This window comes from Eurosta solidaginis, chromosome 3, assembly GCF_040869045.1.
Source record: "Eurosta solidaginis isolate ZX-2024a chromosome 3, ASM4086904v1, whole genome shotgun sequence".
In the NCBI taxonomy this organism is placed as follows: domain Eukaryota; kingdom Metazoa; phylum Arthropoda; class Insecta; order Diptera; family Tephritidae; genus Eurosta; species Eurosta solidaginis.
The window spans coordinates 60,965,110-60,980,491 of NC_090321.1; the positions used below are offsets into that span (position 1 = coordinate 60,965,110).

Sequence of the window (15,382 nt, forward strand, 5' to 3'; positions counted from 1 at the left end):
CACATCGCTTCCAACTGCAAGCTGTCTAAGGATAAAGATGTTTGCAAAAAAGATCGAGGTTATTCAGAAGAGTTTCTGGGCACTGCTTATGGTATTGAAATATCTACTGTTGTACGGAAGGACACAAAAGCCGTTGTCTTGGCTTCAACATACTCAGGTGTAAAGCAGTTTAGAGTTGCATCTGATGAAGCGCCACCAAGAGAGCAAATTAGATACGACAGGAAGGATAAGCAATATATTGAAATGGCATGCCCTAATATTATTACACAACTATCATATGGGGGAGTTGATCTCATGGTCGCCTTACTAGGATGCTATTATATTCGGATGAAAACGAGGAAGTGGACGCTGAATATATTTTATCATCTTATAGATATGGCAATGGTAAGAGCATACCTGCTCTATCGTCGAATTACCGCAAATCTTCAGCTTACAAACGTGAAACTCCCGGATTTTCGAGTTGAAGTGGCTGAGATACTTTGTAGCTCTCACAAACCAGCTTGTGCTTCTCCAAGTGACCAATGGAAGCCGAATAAAAAAACTAACGCACCACCGATTGATATTCGTTACGATGTCATTGATCATATACCTGATTCTTTGGATCGGAGAAATAAAGGGTGTGCAAAATGCCTGGTTGTAAATCAGAAACTCAAATATTTTGCACAAAATGTAATCTTACTTATGCTTATCAGCTAAAAATAAATGTTTCCAACTATTCCATATACAATAATTCAATACTCTTTTAACGTTTTTTGTTAATAAAAATACATAAGAAAATTCTTTCTCGTTCATTTCAAGTACCCGTAAACAGGCACGGTCGCCTAAAGGCGGGGTGGGGTTTTTCAGCCCTGGGGGGAAAATTATTAACTGTTTTGGCAATCTGACTTCAAATTCGAGTTTATCGCACTAGAGTTAATAGGTATGAGTTTTTTCATTGAAAACAAAAATTGGCCGGTTAGAGGGTTAAGCATTTTGCTATTAAATATACAATGTAATTATAAAAAATTGTAGGCTTAACTTATTTGCAAAGACACGTACGCTGCATTCACACCTAACATTATGGTTATGCTGTTATATATTTTACTCTGTTTACAATTTCAAAATATAGTACATCTTTCAGTTATAACTAATTAACTAAATAACCAGGCAGGTGTGAGCACAGTAATAGTATGTAATTCCCATAAAATGAAATATAAAGTTATGAAAACATTAAAAAAAGGTGTACTTTAGTCAATTTGTACGGTACATAAATTACACTGCCACAGTTTTAGTCACTATCTAGGAGCAAAATGATTTGAACTCTGCTTTACAGACTTAGATCTACATATTATCTAAAGACAAAAGCTCATTTGTATTTCTCAGACTACATTTATATGGTCATATGCTAGAAATCTACTTTCGGAGGGTTTTATAATAAGTGCCCATTGACTGGGAAGGGCGCCAGGAATATGTACACTAAAAGTTAAAAAGGTTATAAGGAAAAAACTAAATAAATATAAAAATTAAGGCGATTTTCAAGGCAGAAATTCACTCGCAATGCTTGCCAAATCACTGCCGTGGGGCGACCCTGCTTAGAAAAAAACAAATTTTTTCTAAACTTGCTATGTAGCTTTGCGCGGGGCGTGTACCCAGGATCTTCGGTGTCATAGGCGGAGCACGCTAATGCCACACCACGGCGGCCGCCAAACAAACAACGCTGCATTCAAAGAGTGCCCATTGTGGGTCTAAAGCTGTAGAGTTATATAGACTGAATAAGAAAATACAATACTGAGAACATACAATAATGTTTTTATCATTTAGGCGACTCTTAAAAGGGTAGTAAGATAATAATTTCCACAAAAACAAATTGCTAGAATTTTCTACATTATAACCTTCAAGAAAAATACAAGATATGTATCAACACAAGAAAAACCTTTCAGGTATGTACTAATTTACTATATGGATCCAGCTCTATAATCCTTCGCGGGAATTCCTGTGCCAAGAAAACAGGTATTGCTTATGTTATTAACTATAGAAAACATTTTAAATATTTAAGCCAATTCAAAAATATATCGAGTTGGTAATATTTTAACATAACGGCGATGATACGAACAAGCCGCTTTCATAAAAATCAATGTAAAAAATTCTTAAAAGATAAACACCAAATATTATTAAGTCTAGAATATCTCTGCAGTCCAGTAGCATTACTTTGGGCAGTTAGAAGTAGCATTACTTTGGGCGTCGGCCACGACCACCACTACCACCAGCTTTCGCTTTCTTATTAGGGGCCTTTTTGTCATCCTCGGCCTTGCGCTTGGGAGTTGGTTTATTATTATTTGTTGACGGTAAGGTCTTACGTAATGAAAAATGTAGATATGAATTACAAAATCTTTAAAACAATATATATCCTACCTTAAAAAAGCTATCCAAACGTCCCTGTGTTTGTGTATTTTTAGATTTTTGTATTTTCTTAGCCCCAGAGCGTACGCGATCCTCATTGAATTGCCTATCGCCACAGAGAAACTTAACAAGTCCTTCCTCATCCGGCTCAGTCCATTTGAGCTAATGAAAATAATATAAAAAAATGTATAACATACAATATCAAATTTACATATTCTTCCTCACACGCACCTCAATAGTCGTTGGATCTGTAACGTCAGGTTTTATAAATAATTCACGCGCTACTTGATAATTCCAATCTTCTGCAACCGTATATTTTTTTTTATCAATATTTTTGAGTATTGTTTCAATATCGCGATGGGCGTTTATCAATTCAATTGCGCGTTTTGGTCCAATACCTTTAATGCCTTCACAATAATCACAACCCAGTAGTATACAGAGATCTATAAACTGCAATATAAAACATCATATTTAAAAGGTAATACAGCTATTCCAATCAAACACAACCTACCTCCGTGCTTGTCAATTCGAAACCTTGTAACACCTTGTCATAGACAAATTCTTTAACTGGCATTTTGCGTGCTTCACTAAAAGTCAAATGCCGTAGCAGCACACTTGAACCAAAAGTGAGTGCATCCATATCCTCTGTAGCCGTAGCATATACTTTACCTGCCTTTACTAGCGCAGCACATTGCGCTTCGGCTTCACATGGTGCCTCAACATATGGCACACCCATTAACTTGAGCAATTCTTGCGCTTCGCGCGCATGTTCTTTGGTTACACGCACCAGCCGGCGATTGAATTTCTCTACCTCTTCTGCATTGCCAGCCTCCTCAGCTTTCTCAAGCGCCTTTTGCGCCTCTTCACGACGTTCTGCACGTTTAGCTAACTCACCTGACTTCAAGTCTGGCGGCTTACCATCAAATACATATACCGGCTTTATGCCATGTTCCAACATACGTATGGTACGATAAAACATGCCCATCAAATGTGATGTTGGCTCTCCATCGACTGTGGTTAATTGCGCACCTTCAGAACGTACGGCAATAAGAAATTGATAAAGACACATGGAAGCATCAATAGCCACTTTACGTCCTATTAAATATAGATAGATTATGATTCAATCATGTAGATAGATTCTGTATGAATGAGTTTTTACCAAAACTTCTTGCTTGCACACTTACCGAAGTAATTTTTTATTTCATTCTCTTTGATAGCAGATGGTGCAATATCGGCAATTAATTTGGCTAAACCCAAAATTCCCATTTTGTGTGCTTTTTGAGATCACGTTCAGAACAGTTTGGAATATGAGTTGGTGCAAAAACTACGGTGAAGAGGACTTTTGTTGGCGCGAACTTATTTACCAAATGCTAAACGATAGCGACCGATTTTCGCAACCAAGCAATCGACAGCATAAAATAGTCGACTTCAGTCAAGCAAATAGCTATCGTTAGAGTTGCAGAGATGATTTTTAGTGGACTTATCACCAAAAAATTATGCTACCGAAAATTAGTTTAAGCTCACGTTTACAAAAATACTAATCTACTATAAATACATATAAAGTGAATAAATCAAATAGCGGGTAGGTAATTTACCATTGGGGAATCGTGGCATGAAATTCGCCAATTCCAACTCTGAAACTTTAACGAAATCACCGCGTTTTATCCTAATTTTCAAGTAGGTAATTACCTACCGCCGGTTTGACAATTTCTGTTGCTGTCCGTTGTTAGCGATTCTTTATAGCTTTGCGTCTATGGCGCGAATGAACAAAGCAAGAAAGAAATGAAAATGATGTAATTCTATACGACAACGTGGCATTGCCAATACGCGTCCAAAAGTATCGAGAGCGGTTTCAAAATACGCGTATTGACCTCGACAACAATAATCCGAAGGGTGAAAACTTTTAGCTCGTTTAAAAGATATTTTCAAAAGAAATTGAAAACTTTCATGTGGTTGTTGTAATTTTGATGATTTTGTTGTTTTGCCAGGTATAGTTTTGGTCTCCAAACCGGTGTTGGACCCACCCAGGGTAGTTTTTATAAGCGGGGCCAAAGGCCACCAATGCTGAAAAGTGTTCTGCGCAAAAATACTATGGATACCACCCCCCGTTTCGGAAGGGCCCACGGGTCATTTTTCGGTTTTTCGTTAATATCTTTGAACGAGATAAAATTTTTGTTTTCCGCCTTCGGAGGTCAATACGCGTTGTTGTTGCAGCAGTGCCTCGCCCCATTCAATAGGTCTGACCGATCACGAATTGTCATGAATATCCTCTAACGGGAGTCCACGGAAACTTGCTGTTTCAACAGGGTTGGGCCATAATGAGAGGAGTGTTAGAGGCGTTGGTTCCACATCACAATTGAAGAGATGGTTGGTGTCATGTGGGCACATATTGCAAGCAGGGCATACATTTTGTATGTCGGGATTGATTCTGGATAGGTAAGAGTTTATCCTGTTACAGTATCCAGATCGAAGTTGAGCTAGAGTGACTCGCGTTTCCCTAGGGAGTGTGTGTTCCTCTTCTGCAAGTTTAGGGTATTGTTCTTTGAGTACAGGTTTCACCGGGCAATTCCTGACATAGGGGTCCTACGCCTGTTTGAGGAGTTCACTGAGGACCTGCTTGTGTTTTTTGGCTTCATAAGGCTGTGTTCTCAGGTGCCGTATTTCCTCATAATGCTTATGCAGATGACTCCGTAAGCCTCTGGGCGGTGTTGGCTCATCAATCAGATGTCTGTTGGGATGCCCAGGTTTGTAGGTAATCAATACTCGTCTTTTGACAACTCTCTCAATATTTTTGGACGCGTATAGCAGTGTCATGCTGTCGAAGAGAATTACCGAAAATGACAGACCAGTCTGGTGCGGACAGCAGGTCGCCAGAGCCTCGTCTTTTGGTGAAACAGGATTCGCCGCGGATAGGTGAGGTTGACAATTGGGTTTGGGGAAGCTATATATTGCGCTGGCAACCCGAAGGGGCCATGACAACAGCAGATGACAACAGCAGATGAAGCGGCTTTGGGAGTGTTCGAGAGAAAAGTTCTTCGAAAGATTTATGGACCTCTACGCGTTGGCGATGGCGAGTACCGAAGAAGATTTAATGATGAGCTGTACGAGCTATACGCAGACATCAACATAGTTCAGCGAATTAAAATGAAGCGGATGCGCTGGCTAGGCCATGTTATGCGAATGAATGATGATGCTCCGGCCAAGAAAGTGTTTCTATCGGAACCCGCCTATGGAAGCAGAGGTAGAGGGCGCCCCCACTCCGTTGGAAGGACCAGGTGGAAAACGATTTAAACTCCCTTGGTGTGACCAATTGGCGCCGGTTGGCGGAGCGAAGGAGCGACTGGCGTGCCTTGTTTAGACGGTTAAGCGCCAATTAAGTAAGTAAGTAACCCGAAGGGTTGCGCTACACAGCCCCTTGAATCTGGTATTTTAGTCGCCTCTTAGGAGAGGCATACCTAACGCGGGTATATTCTGACCCCCTAACCCCCTGGGACAATATTAGCAGACGACCCCTGTTCTAGATTTTTACCCGAAAAATTATCTAGCAATCTGCCGCTTCACTTTTGCAATATACCGCGCATCTCCACATGGAATGATACTCCTCATGTTCAAATGGTACATGAACTATGTTGCATTTGCATCCTAAATCTCTATCCGTATCTGGTTCATGTATCATTGGGATACGAGGACTAGCTATCATGAGAAACCCATAAATAACAAAATCGTTATATATATCATTCGCTTATATAGCGCTGACACATGTCGTTATATAAACTATAGTTCATTTCATACCCAAAAAATCATCCCTATGCTGTTAAAACAAGAAGAAGCGCCAGAAGTAGAAGAATTATTAAAATAGTGAAGTGTATTCTCCATAAGTGAACGGCAAAAAAATTTTTTCGGTCTTAAAAAATATAGAAAATATGGTATGTAAATTAGTAAAAAGTGTGATAAATTAACTAATAATGTTCAAAGCATCGACTTGCAATAAAATTGTGCATGAAATTGTAGTGCTTAACGTAAAAAAATGGATTTTTAAAATTTACGAGCGCGTCACATTTGGTGAATTTTTCGCTTTCATCGTTTACCGTCGTTCTTTTTATTGGCCGTCGTAGCGCTGCTTTCTTGCGTCGCATTCCGCTGCGACGTTAAAACATGGCGTCGGTTCATTTTCTTTACGTACATGAATACATCGCATTTGAAAGGGCTTTCCTCGCTTGCCGCCTTTTATACAGATTTTTCGTACTCCACGAGAGCGAATTCATTTGGTTTATAAAAATAAATTTTGCGTTTGTTATCATTTTCACCTTTTTGTCAGTCGTTCATTTTAGAAGCGGCAAAAATATTAATTCATTCATGTTGTTATATTTGATATTCGTTGGCGCGATTTCTCCAAAGAAACGAATGGCGAGAGAAAAACAAAAGCGAGAAAGTAGTTTTTTATTGCCGCACATCGAGTATATTAACAGAAAATTTAAAAAAAGTGCTGCAAACTTATTGGGGTTTGGTTTTACCGAAGGCAACAGTAAACCTATTTTGGAGAATTCGGGGAATGGTACTTGGTTATTTCCGTATAAAAGACTGTACAGTTGGATTTTTAAGGGTGGGTTCTAGTTCGCATTTAATTGCATAGTGGGTGGCGCATATGGTAAAAGTTTAATATTTACCTAAATGGTGTCATAACTGGCATATATTCGTTAGACTGCAAAAAATTCGTAATTCTATACGACAGCATGACACTGCTAATACGCGTCCGAAAATATCGAGAGAGGTCAAACGACGCGCCTTGACATCAGTATTAGGTAATAGTCTAGTTGAGGGGTCGACTGCTAATACGCCAGCAAAAATATCGAGAGAGGTGTCAAACGACGCGTCTTGACATCAGTATTAATAATCCGAAGGCGGAAAATAAAAATTTTAACGTGTTCAAAAGATATTAACGGAAAACCGAAAAATTACCCGCGGGTACCTCCGAAACCGGGGGTCGGATGCATAGTATTTTTGCGCAGAACACCTTTCTGCGTTGGCGGCCTTCGGCCGCGATTATAAAAAATAACCCTGGGCTACGCCATGCCAAGTTCGGGTGTGTGGTATAACCGTGGCTACCGCCACGGTGATGCACAATTTTTTTTGGGGGTACGACACAACAAGAACCACATGGAAATCGCCAACTTCAAATGCAAATATCTCCGGACAGAGATAAAATTTTTCTTTTCCGCCATCGTTCACGAGATTAATACGCGTCGTTTGACACCTCTCTCGATATTTTTGGTAGCGTATTAGCAGTCGACCCCTCAACTAGACTATTACCCAGTATTAATAATCGGAAACCGGAAAATAAAAATGTTAACTCGTTCAAAAGATAACGAAAAACCGAAAAAAGACCCGCGGGTCCCCCCGAAACGGGGGTGAAATCCATAGTATTTTTGAGCAGAACACCTTTCTGCCTTGGGGGCCTTCGGCCGCGCTTATAAAAAATTACCCTGGGTGGGTCCAACACCGGTTTGGACACCAAAACTATATCCGCGCAAAACACAATTTTTTGTGGGTACTACAACATTACAACAACCACATGCAAATCGCCAACTTGCAAATATCTCCGGACAGAGATATACTTTTTATTTTCCCGTTTTCGGATTATTGCTGTCGAGATTAATACGCGTCTTTTGACACCTCTCTCGATATTTTTAATACCGTATTACCAGTCGACCCCTCAACTAGACTTACCAAAATTCGGGAAGAGGTGTCAAAATACGCGTTTTGATTTCGATATGCGGAAATTAACAATTTTGGTTCTACCAACATATCCACACAAAAAAAAAAAACTGAAAAAAAGGGGGGGGGGGGGTGTGGGAACATTTATTCAATACCCAAAACCCAGAAGAGTAACGCACTCTCCCTAGGGAAACGCCAGTCACTCTAGCTCTACTTTGATCTGGATACTGTAACAGGTTAAACTCTTACTTACCCAAAGTCAACCCTGACATATGTCTTGATTCTATTGTGTTCCCACACGACACCAACCATCTCTTTTACTGTATTGTGGAACCAACGCCTCTAACACTCCTCTCTTATGGTCCACCCGTTAGAGGATATTGATGACAATTCGTGATCGGCGCATCGCTACAACAACATACATTTGCATTTAAGTCAGATGTCGATTGACAAAGCAAGACTTGTTTTGTATCAATAATTTGAGGCGGAAATTGTAAAAATAGTGTCTGTAAAGAGATATTTTCGTTAAAAGTCTAGAACAGCTGTTGACTGCTTGTACGCGATCAAAAAAAGGGGTGTCAAAATATGCATTTTGATCTCAGTATCAATAATCCGAAGGTGGAAAAAAAAGTTGCAAAATTTGTAAATAAGTATTATTGAAAACCGTGAAGTTACCCAGGATCTCTTTGAAACCGGCGGTGGGATGCATAGTATTTTTGCACAGAAAACCGGAAATTTGTGGTCGTTTTGTATCAAGCATATTGCAACAAATTTCAGGGAACTCCGCTTATTTGTAAACTTCTGCTAACGTTCGTATCGCTGAACTGTTGAATAAAACACTCCAATATTCTGTATTACAAAATGGTGTTTATTAGACTGCTTTGAAAGTATGTACTTCACAATGAAACTTCACTACTTTCACCGATGATTGCATACTTTTGTGAATATCTCAGATATATGAATGTGTTTGTGCATATCTCTCCGCTTCTTTTGTGTACATATTTGTAGACATAATGATTGATTTGTTTATGTATATACAAGTGAATGCTTAGTATCGGCTTAGAGATGATAGTGTGCCTTGGTGTTGCTAATATTCGTCACAATATCATTCCGCCGTAAGGAACTACGGTTCATCCCCCACCTCTTTCGTTAAGTAGGTGCAGTAAAATAACAGCCGTGAAAATAACCGCGGGCTTTGTTTCCTTTTGAAAAAAGAAGTAAGCCCCGGAGGCTATTGAAAATTGGTCTAGGACCCAGCATCTCGTCCATCGTCCTCCACTCTCATCTGTGGATCGCACCGTTTTTTCCATGAAGCTTTTAGTACCGGATTTATATCTTGATAATGATTGACATCAACATTGTGGGACTTGAATTGGCCCATAAATTAGTCGCTTCTAATTAAAAAAAAAATCACGCTTATTTTAGGGCGAGTAACTCAGGCTGTCCGACCGTTGGTGTTATACCGGCAAAAACACTAAGGCGATGTCATACATATGGGTACTATTTTACGGACCCTCCGGACCTGTTACGAGTGTAGTGGAAACTATTGTTATCTTCATTTCAAAAACATTCAGGATGCTTAGAATGTGTTACAGAGACGGACATTTCTTTGTCGGATTTTTCTGGTACTATTCCAATTGCTTCGTGTTTTTGGATTTCATATACTACAAAATTATAAAGGCCACCAGCAGCACTTTCGGGCTTTTTGATGACGGACAAACGAACAAACCTAAGTTGATAGCGGATTCGCACAAAGCTTTCCAGTATAAAAAATGGTATGTGTTTTAAGAAATACTGAGAATAGCGTCTCAACCGTTAGCCGTACGTGAATCCGGTACTAATCCGACTGCCCTCGAAAAGATTATTTTAGAACTGCCGAACTTTTGGGTCTGCTCTTACGACGGAAATGCTGCGGGAATATTCCAAGCCGGTTCAGCCTGGGTTAGCTATAAAGTTCCAAGTGGCTTTGATATTCCTATATCCCTGCCTGTTAAAATAATTATTATTTATATAAATTGTACGGTACTTAAAAACCTTATCAAAAAGGTACAGTTAATCACGCATATCGTGAAAACATTCTGTCCAAATTTGCTTAAATGAATTAGCTAATAATTTTAAGTTATTTTATTTAATAACTTGGGAAAAATTTAAACAACGTGACATCAGGACAGACAAGGGGGATTCAAGGGGTTGTGTAGCGCAATATATAGCTTCTCCAACCCAATTGTCAACCTCACCTTCGAGCGGCGAATCCCGTTTCACTAACAGACGAGGCTCTGGCGACCTCAAGCTCCTCATGGAACTTGGGAGTGGGGAGGGAGGGATGGCCTGAAGGCTTAATGTGGCCATATAAATCGTTCCCGAGATGGTCGGGCCAGCACCTTAATGGTGCTGTGTTACCGGAGCGTATCGGATCTGTATCCGACAAAGGACCATCACATCGATAACACTCCCCAAAGCCTTCGGGGAGTAACCTAATCGCTACAACAACAACAACAACAACAGGACAGACAAGGCGACAGCTGTTTCGATTATACCTCGTAAATCTCTTCAAAGCCTTTTTTCCCAAATTATTAAATAAAATTATAAATTAAAAATTGGTTCAAATTAATGTTTTCATACAATTTTAAGTTCATATTGACGCATACCATATGTTCGTATGTACATACGTGCTATGGCTTTTTATCAAATTTAGCATTAGACATACATTAAATTCTTTTATTCATTTTTTACTTAAGGAAAACGAAAACAAAACAGAGGAGAAAAAAGCCGGTGGCGAAACTGCAGCGTCAACGACGACGACAACAGAGAAAGTGCCAGAAACCGATAAGAAAGATGTAGTTGACAGTGCGGTAAAGTCGGCAGACACAGCAACAAAGGCAGAGAAGAAAAATATTTCTGATGCTGATGTTGACGGAGCGTCTGCTAAGAAAGAAGATAAGGACAAGGAGGCTGACATTGATGATAAGAAACCTAAAACGGAATCTGATGCAGGTAAGCACAAGCCATAAATTATCCGATACTTTGATCTGAGAAAAGAAGAAAAAAGATATATATATTGTAACGATTTTATAGAAACTTCGCTTATTTTACACCTTCTACTAACGTTCGTATCGCTAAACTGTTGAATAAATAACTCTAATATTCGATAATGCAAAATAGCCTTTATTAAAGTACTTCACAATAACACTGATACTTCACAATCAATAGCTTGCTTCAATCAAACTTATTACTGATTACTCAGCTTTAACTCCTTTTATACTCTGTGATGTCTCGTTCGCATACTTCTAGGCGTTTCTTTTTCTAGAATTTACTACTTGTTTACCAGCTATAAACTACAGATGCACGATTATAGCTTCTCGCATAGCCATATACGCGTGTATATGTGAGTGATACTCCCACCGATGATTGCATACTTTTGTGAGTAGCTCAGATATATGCATGTGTTTGTGCGTTTTTCTCCACTGCTTGTACGTACATATGTGTAGACATAATGATTGATTTGTTTATGTAGATACAAGTGACTACTTAGTATCGGCTTAGAGATGATAGTATGCCTTAGTGTTATTAATATTCGTCACAATATGTGCATCCTATGCCGGATATACATAGATCTGGCCGTTCCAAACAAAGCACCATTAAGGTACTAGCCCGATCACCTCGTGAAGGATTAATGTGACCACATTAAACCTCCTAGCTCATCCCGTGCCCACCCCTTAGTTCAATTATGTACTTGGGGTCGCCATAGCGTCGCCTGCTAAATATCTGTATGATACATTCATGGTAGCGTGCTTCGCCTACTACACCTTATGCCCTTGGTTCACACCCCGGGCAAAGCAACATCAAAATTTTAGAAATAAGGTTTTTCAATTAGGAGAAAATTTTTCTAAGCGGGGTCGCCCCTCTGCAGTGTTTGGCAAGCGCTCCGGGTGTATTTCTGTCATGAAAAGCTCTCTGTGAAAACTCATCTGCCTTGTAGATGCCGTTCGGGTCGGCATAAAACATGTAGGTCCCGTCCGGCCGATTTGTAGGGAAAATCAAGAGGAGGACTACACAAATTGGAAGAGAAGCTCGGCCTTAGATCTCTTCGGAGGTTATCGCGCATTACATTTATTTTTTTTACATTCATATTCGTAACAAGATTCCCCTCGCGTAGGTAAGGTTGGCAATTGGGTTGCGGAAGCACTGCAGCTATAAAGCTTTGTATTGCGCTTGAATCCTAAAGGACCATCAACTTCGATAACGGTCCACAAAACTTTATAGAACATTTTCATTTATATTTTCATAAATTTATTTGAAATAGATTTCAGTTTCATCGTACAATACCTTCCATAGGAAATGTGCCACAAAATATGGCCGATATAGGTTTAGAACTACGCTCTTTTATATAAAAAAGTATTTAAAAGACAGACGCAATTTATACTTGAAAAATAATTCTATTAACTGCCTTTTTACTCTCAAAGTGTCATTTTAAGAAGAAGCGTGAAAAAAATAACACTTGCCACCTTCTTGATATTGTTGTTGTTGTAGCGATAAGGTACTACCCGAAGGCTTTGGGGAGTGTTATCGATGTGATGGTGCTTTGCCGGATACAGATCCGGTACGCTGCGGTAACACATCACCATCAAGGTGTCAGCCCGACCATCTCGGGAACGATTTATTTTATTAGGCCATCCCTCCCTCCAAGTTCCATGAGGAGCTTTGGGTCGCCAGAGCCTCGTCTGTTAGTGAAATGGGATTCGCCGCTCGAAGGTGAGGTTGACAATTGCTTTTTAATGTTGCTATCTCTTCTTACCCATTCTCATTTTCCCTGCTTAATGGTTATGTTAACACGTAAAACAAAAGGTGGTAATTGCGATGAGCGCAAAGCAACCCAGCAAAAACTGGCATAAGCGGTTGTAAGCAATAAGGAATACTGGTTTCACACCTGATAGATGTACCTTAGAATAAGGCAAATACAGCATATCATAGATAGATAGATAATTAATTGAAGAACGCACTGGGACCATTGGTCTATTGTGCCCTCAACTGCTTCACAGCACCTCATTCAAGCCGACTTCTCTGATGAACCCTAGCAGTTCACCTGGGTTGAGGGATTTAATGTGAGAATGCTCTGGCCATGATGAGCCCATAAACTTAGCCCTACGTCTTGAGATTGCGTCACACTCCAGGAGTACATGTTCCGTCGTCTCCGCTGATCGATCACAAAATCGGCATGTATTGTTCGATATTATACCCAGCTTTTGCATGTGATTGTTCAGTCTAGGTTATCTTTCGAAAGGCCTATTATTGCCCTATATCGAGTTGCGCTGTAGCCCCCTAACAGTAACTTAGATTGTCTCAGGCCTGGCATATTGCGCCAGAGTTCTTACCTCTTTTCCCTTTCTTCTACTAGTAGATGCCCTCTGATTTCCTGCGGGCCTACTGGCAGGAACGGCTCAGGACCAATAGGTCGTGTCGTGGCTGCCTCTCTTGTGCAGGCGGACAGCCACACATCATACGCCTTTTAACAACGTCTTATTTTAGGCTTTTTTTACGATATACTCTAAAGCGATAAACTCTTGATATATTTTTAAAGAAACTGGCTTTTCTTTTTATTTGATCATTTTAAACGCCGATAAAACTAGTTTCAGTCTACTTTTTATCGTTTCAAAAAATAAATTAAAGCCGTAAATTTTGTATTTCCCGTTGTCTGAGGAGCTATTTTCCGGTTTTCGCTACACTGCTTTCCTATTTTTCCTACACCCGGGCGGGAGCTACGTGTTTTATGTCGAAACCAAACGACATCGGGAAATGGTAAATGGCCGAACCACTTCCGAGAAGTGACCCCGTGTAAAAAACTTAAAAATGTTACTTGTCTCGTAATTTGAACGTAGGCACTGAAAATGAATTTTCAATGAGAGATTACCAGTCTATATTTAATTAATGTTTTGGAATTGGTGATTATAAAGATGAAAGAACGAACTCGAAGTCAGATGGTGTCTTATTATAAGTAATATGCAAGCCTGATTTTATATGTGCAATAAGACTTATAATTAGCTTGAAATATAACATACTATTTTAGCTGGCTCATAAACCTTATAATCAGGTTATTGTATTCAATGTATTATTATAACAGGTTATAAGCCTATTTTATAGATATTGTAACGAATTTGCTGCAAATCCTCTTATTTGCCCCTTTTGCTAGGTTCGTATCGCTAAACTGTTGAATAAATAACTCCAATATTGAATAATGGAAAAATGGCCTTTATTAAAATGCTTCACAATAACACTCAAACTGTGCAACGAATAGCTTAATAACCAAACTGATAGCTCAAATGAAACTCCACTAATCAAAATAATACTGGTATTGCTCGCTAGATATCTTCTTAGTCGTAACTGCTGATCAACTCAAATCAAACTGAATTCCTTCTTACTCGCCTGTCCCGCTTTTATAGTTTACGCTGCATACTTCTAGGCTCTTCAATTTCCAGAACTTACTAGTTATTTCGGCTACAAAATCGCCAGCCACAACTACGTGCAAAAATTATTGCCCTCTCTTGTGACAACTGAGATAAGATATATGCATGTGTTGGTGCATTGCCGCTCCGCTGCTCGTATGCGTACATATGTGTAGACGCAATTATTTATTCGTTTATGTAGATACATAATGATTGAATTATTGATGTGAATGTTTGTAGTTTACAGTCTCTCGCGCATACATAGGCGCATAAGTAAATGTATCTGTGTGTGACATCTCTTTCGGCTGCCTTATATATGTGTATACATGATTTGATTATTGACGTAAATACTGCTTGGCATGGCCTTAGCATCGCCTTAGTGATGGTACAGCTCAGCGATGCCAATATCCGTGACAATATATATATAAATAATAACTTGGTGCGATATACCTTCATGAAGATAAAAGCTTCTTTTTATTACCTTTATTTATTTCATGTTTGTCCCCTCATTTCCATACGAATTTTTGACCCACGGAAAAGTCCTTTGCGGTAACTTCCCGTTGAGCTAGACACTTGATACTTAGAACGTAGTTCAGATCTGAGAGACATTACAATGCAAGTGAAAAAAAAATCCGCTAGGTGGCGCACGGATTGAGATATACAGAAAATTTATTTTAAAATGGAAATTTTGCGATCGACTTTTAACTAACTTCTCGGTGATCCAGAGACTTGAAACTTAGCACATAGTTTGCGAGCCGATGGCACTACAATTCGTGGAAAGCAAAATGCCCCAGGTGGCAGACGAATCGAGATAAACGAAAATCCATGAAAAAACGCAGGGAATCTTG

The 15,382-nt window shown here is 39.5% G+C and overlaps 2 protein-coding genes across 2 annotated transcripts in view; one reads left to right on the forward strand and one right to left on the reverse strand.

Annotated features, from left to right (window-relative positions):
• Positions 1-1,057: 1,057 nt before the first annotated feature.
• On the reverse strand, positions 1,058-3,774 carry Fen1 (flap endonuclease 1). The gene is made up of 5 exons (XM_067771961.1): positions 3,564-3,774; positions 2,891-3,474; positions 2,611-2,829; positions 2,392-2,541; positions 1,058-2,331 (listed from the first exon to the last, which is right to left on the reverse strand). The coding sequence occupies exons 1-5, from the start codon at positions 3,643-3,645 to the stop codon at positions 2,209-2,211; spliced, it is 1,158 nt and encodes a 385-aa protein (XP_067628062.1). The 5' UTR covers positions 3,646-3,774; the 3' UTR covers positions 1,058-2,208.
• Positions 3,775-6,154: 2,380 nt separating this feature from the next.
• Positions 6,155-15,382, forward strand: part of Dek (protein) — a 99,828-nt gene continuing 90,600 nt past the window's right edge. Inside the window, exons 1-2 of the mRNA XM_067771962.1 lie at positions 6,155-6,305; positions 10,833-11,088. Coding sequence (XP_067628063.1) covers positions 6,303-6,305; positions 10,833-11,088 — 259 coding nt within the window. The 5' untranslated portion in view covers positions 6,155-6,302. The remainder of the gene's footprint in view (positions 6,306-10,832; positions 11,089-15,382) is intronic.

Excerpts from the sequence above, each read along its gene's own strand:
- Fen1 (XM_067771961.1), bottom strand. The coding sequence starts at position 3,645 with ATGGGAATTTTGGGTTTAGCCAAATTAATTGCCGATATTGCACCATCT. Across the intron at positions 2,830-2,890 it reads TCGAATTGACAAGCACGGAG|TTTATAGATCTCTGTATACT; the intron begins GTAGGTTGTGTT and ends TTTATATTGCAG. Across the intron at positions 2,542-2,610 it reads CAGATCCAACGACTATTGAG|CTCAAATGGACTGAGCCGGA; the intron begins GTGCGTGTGAGG and ends TATTTTCATTAG.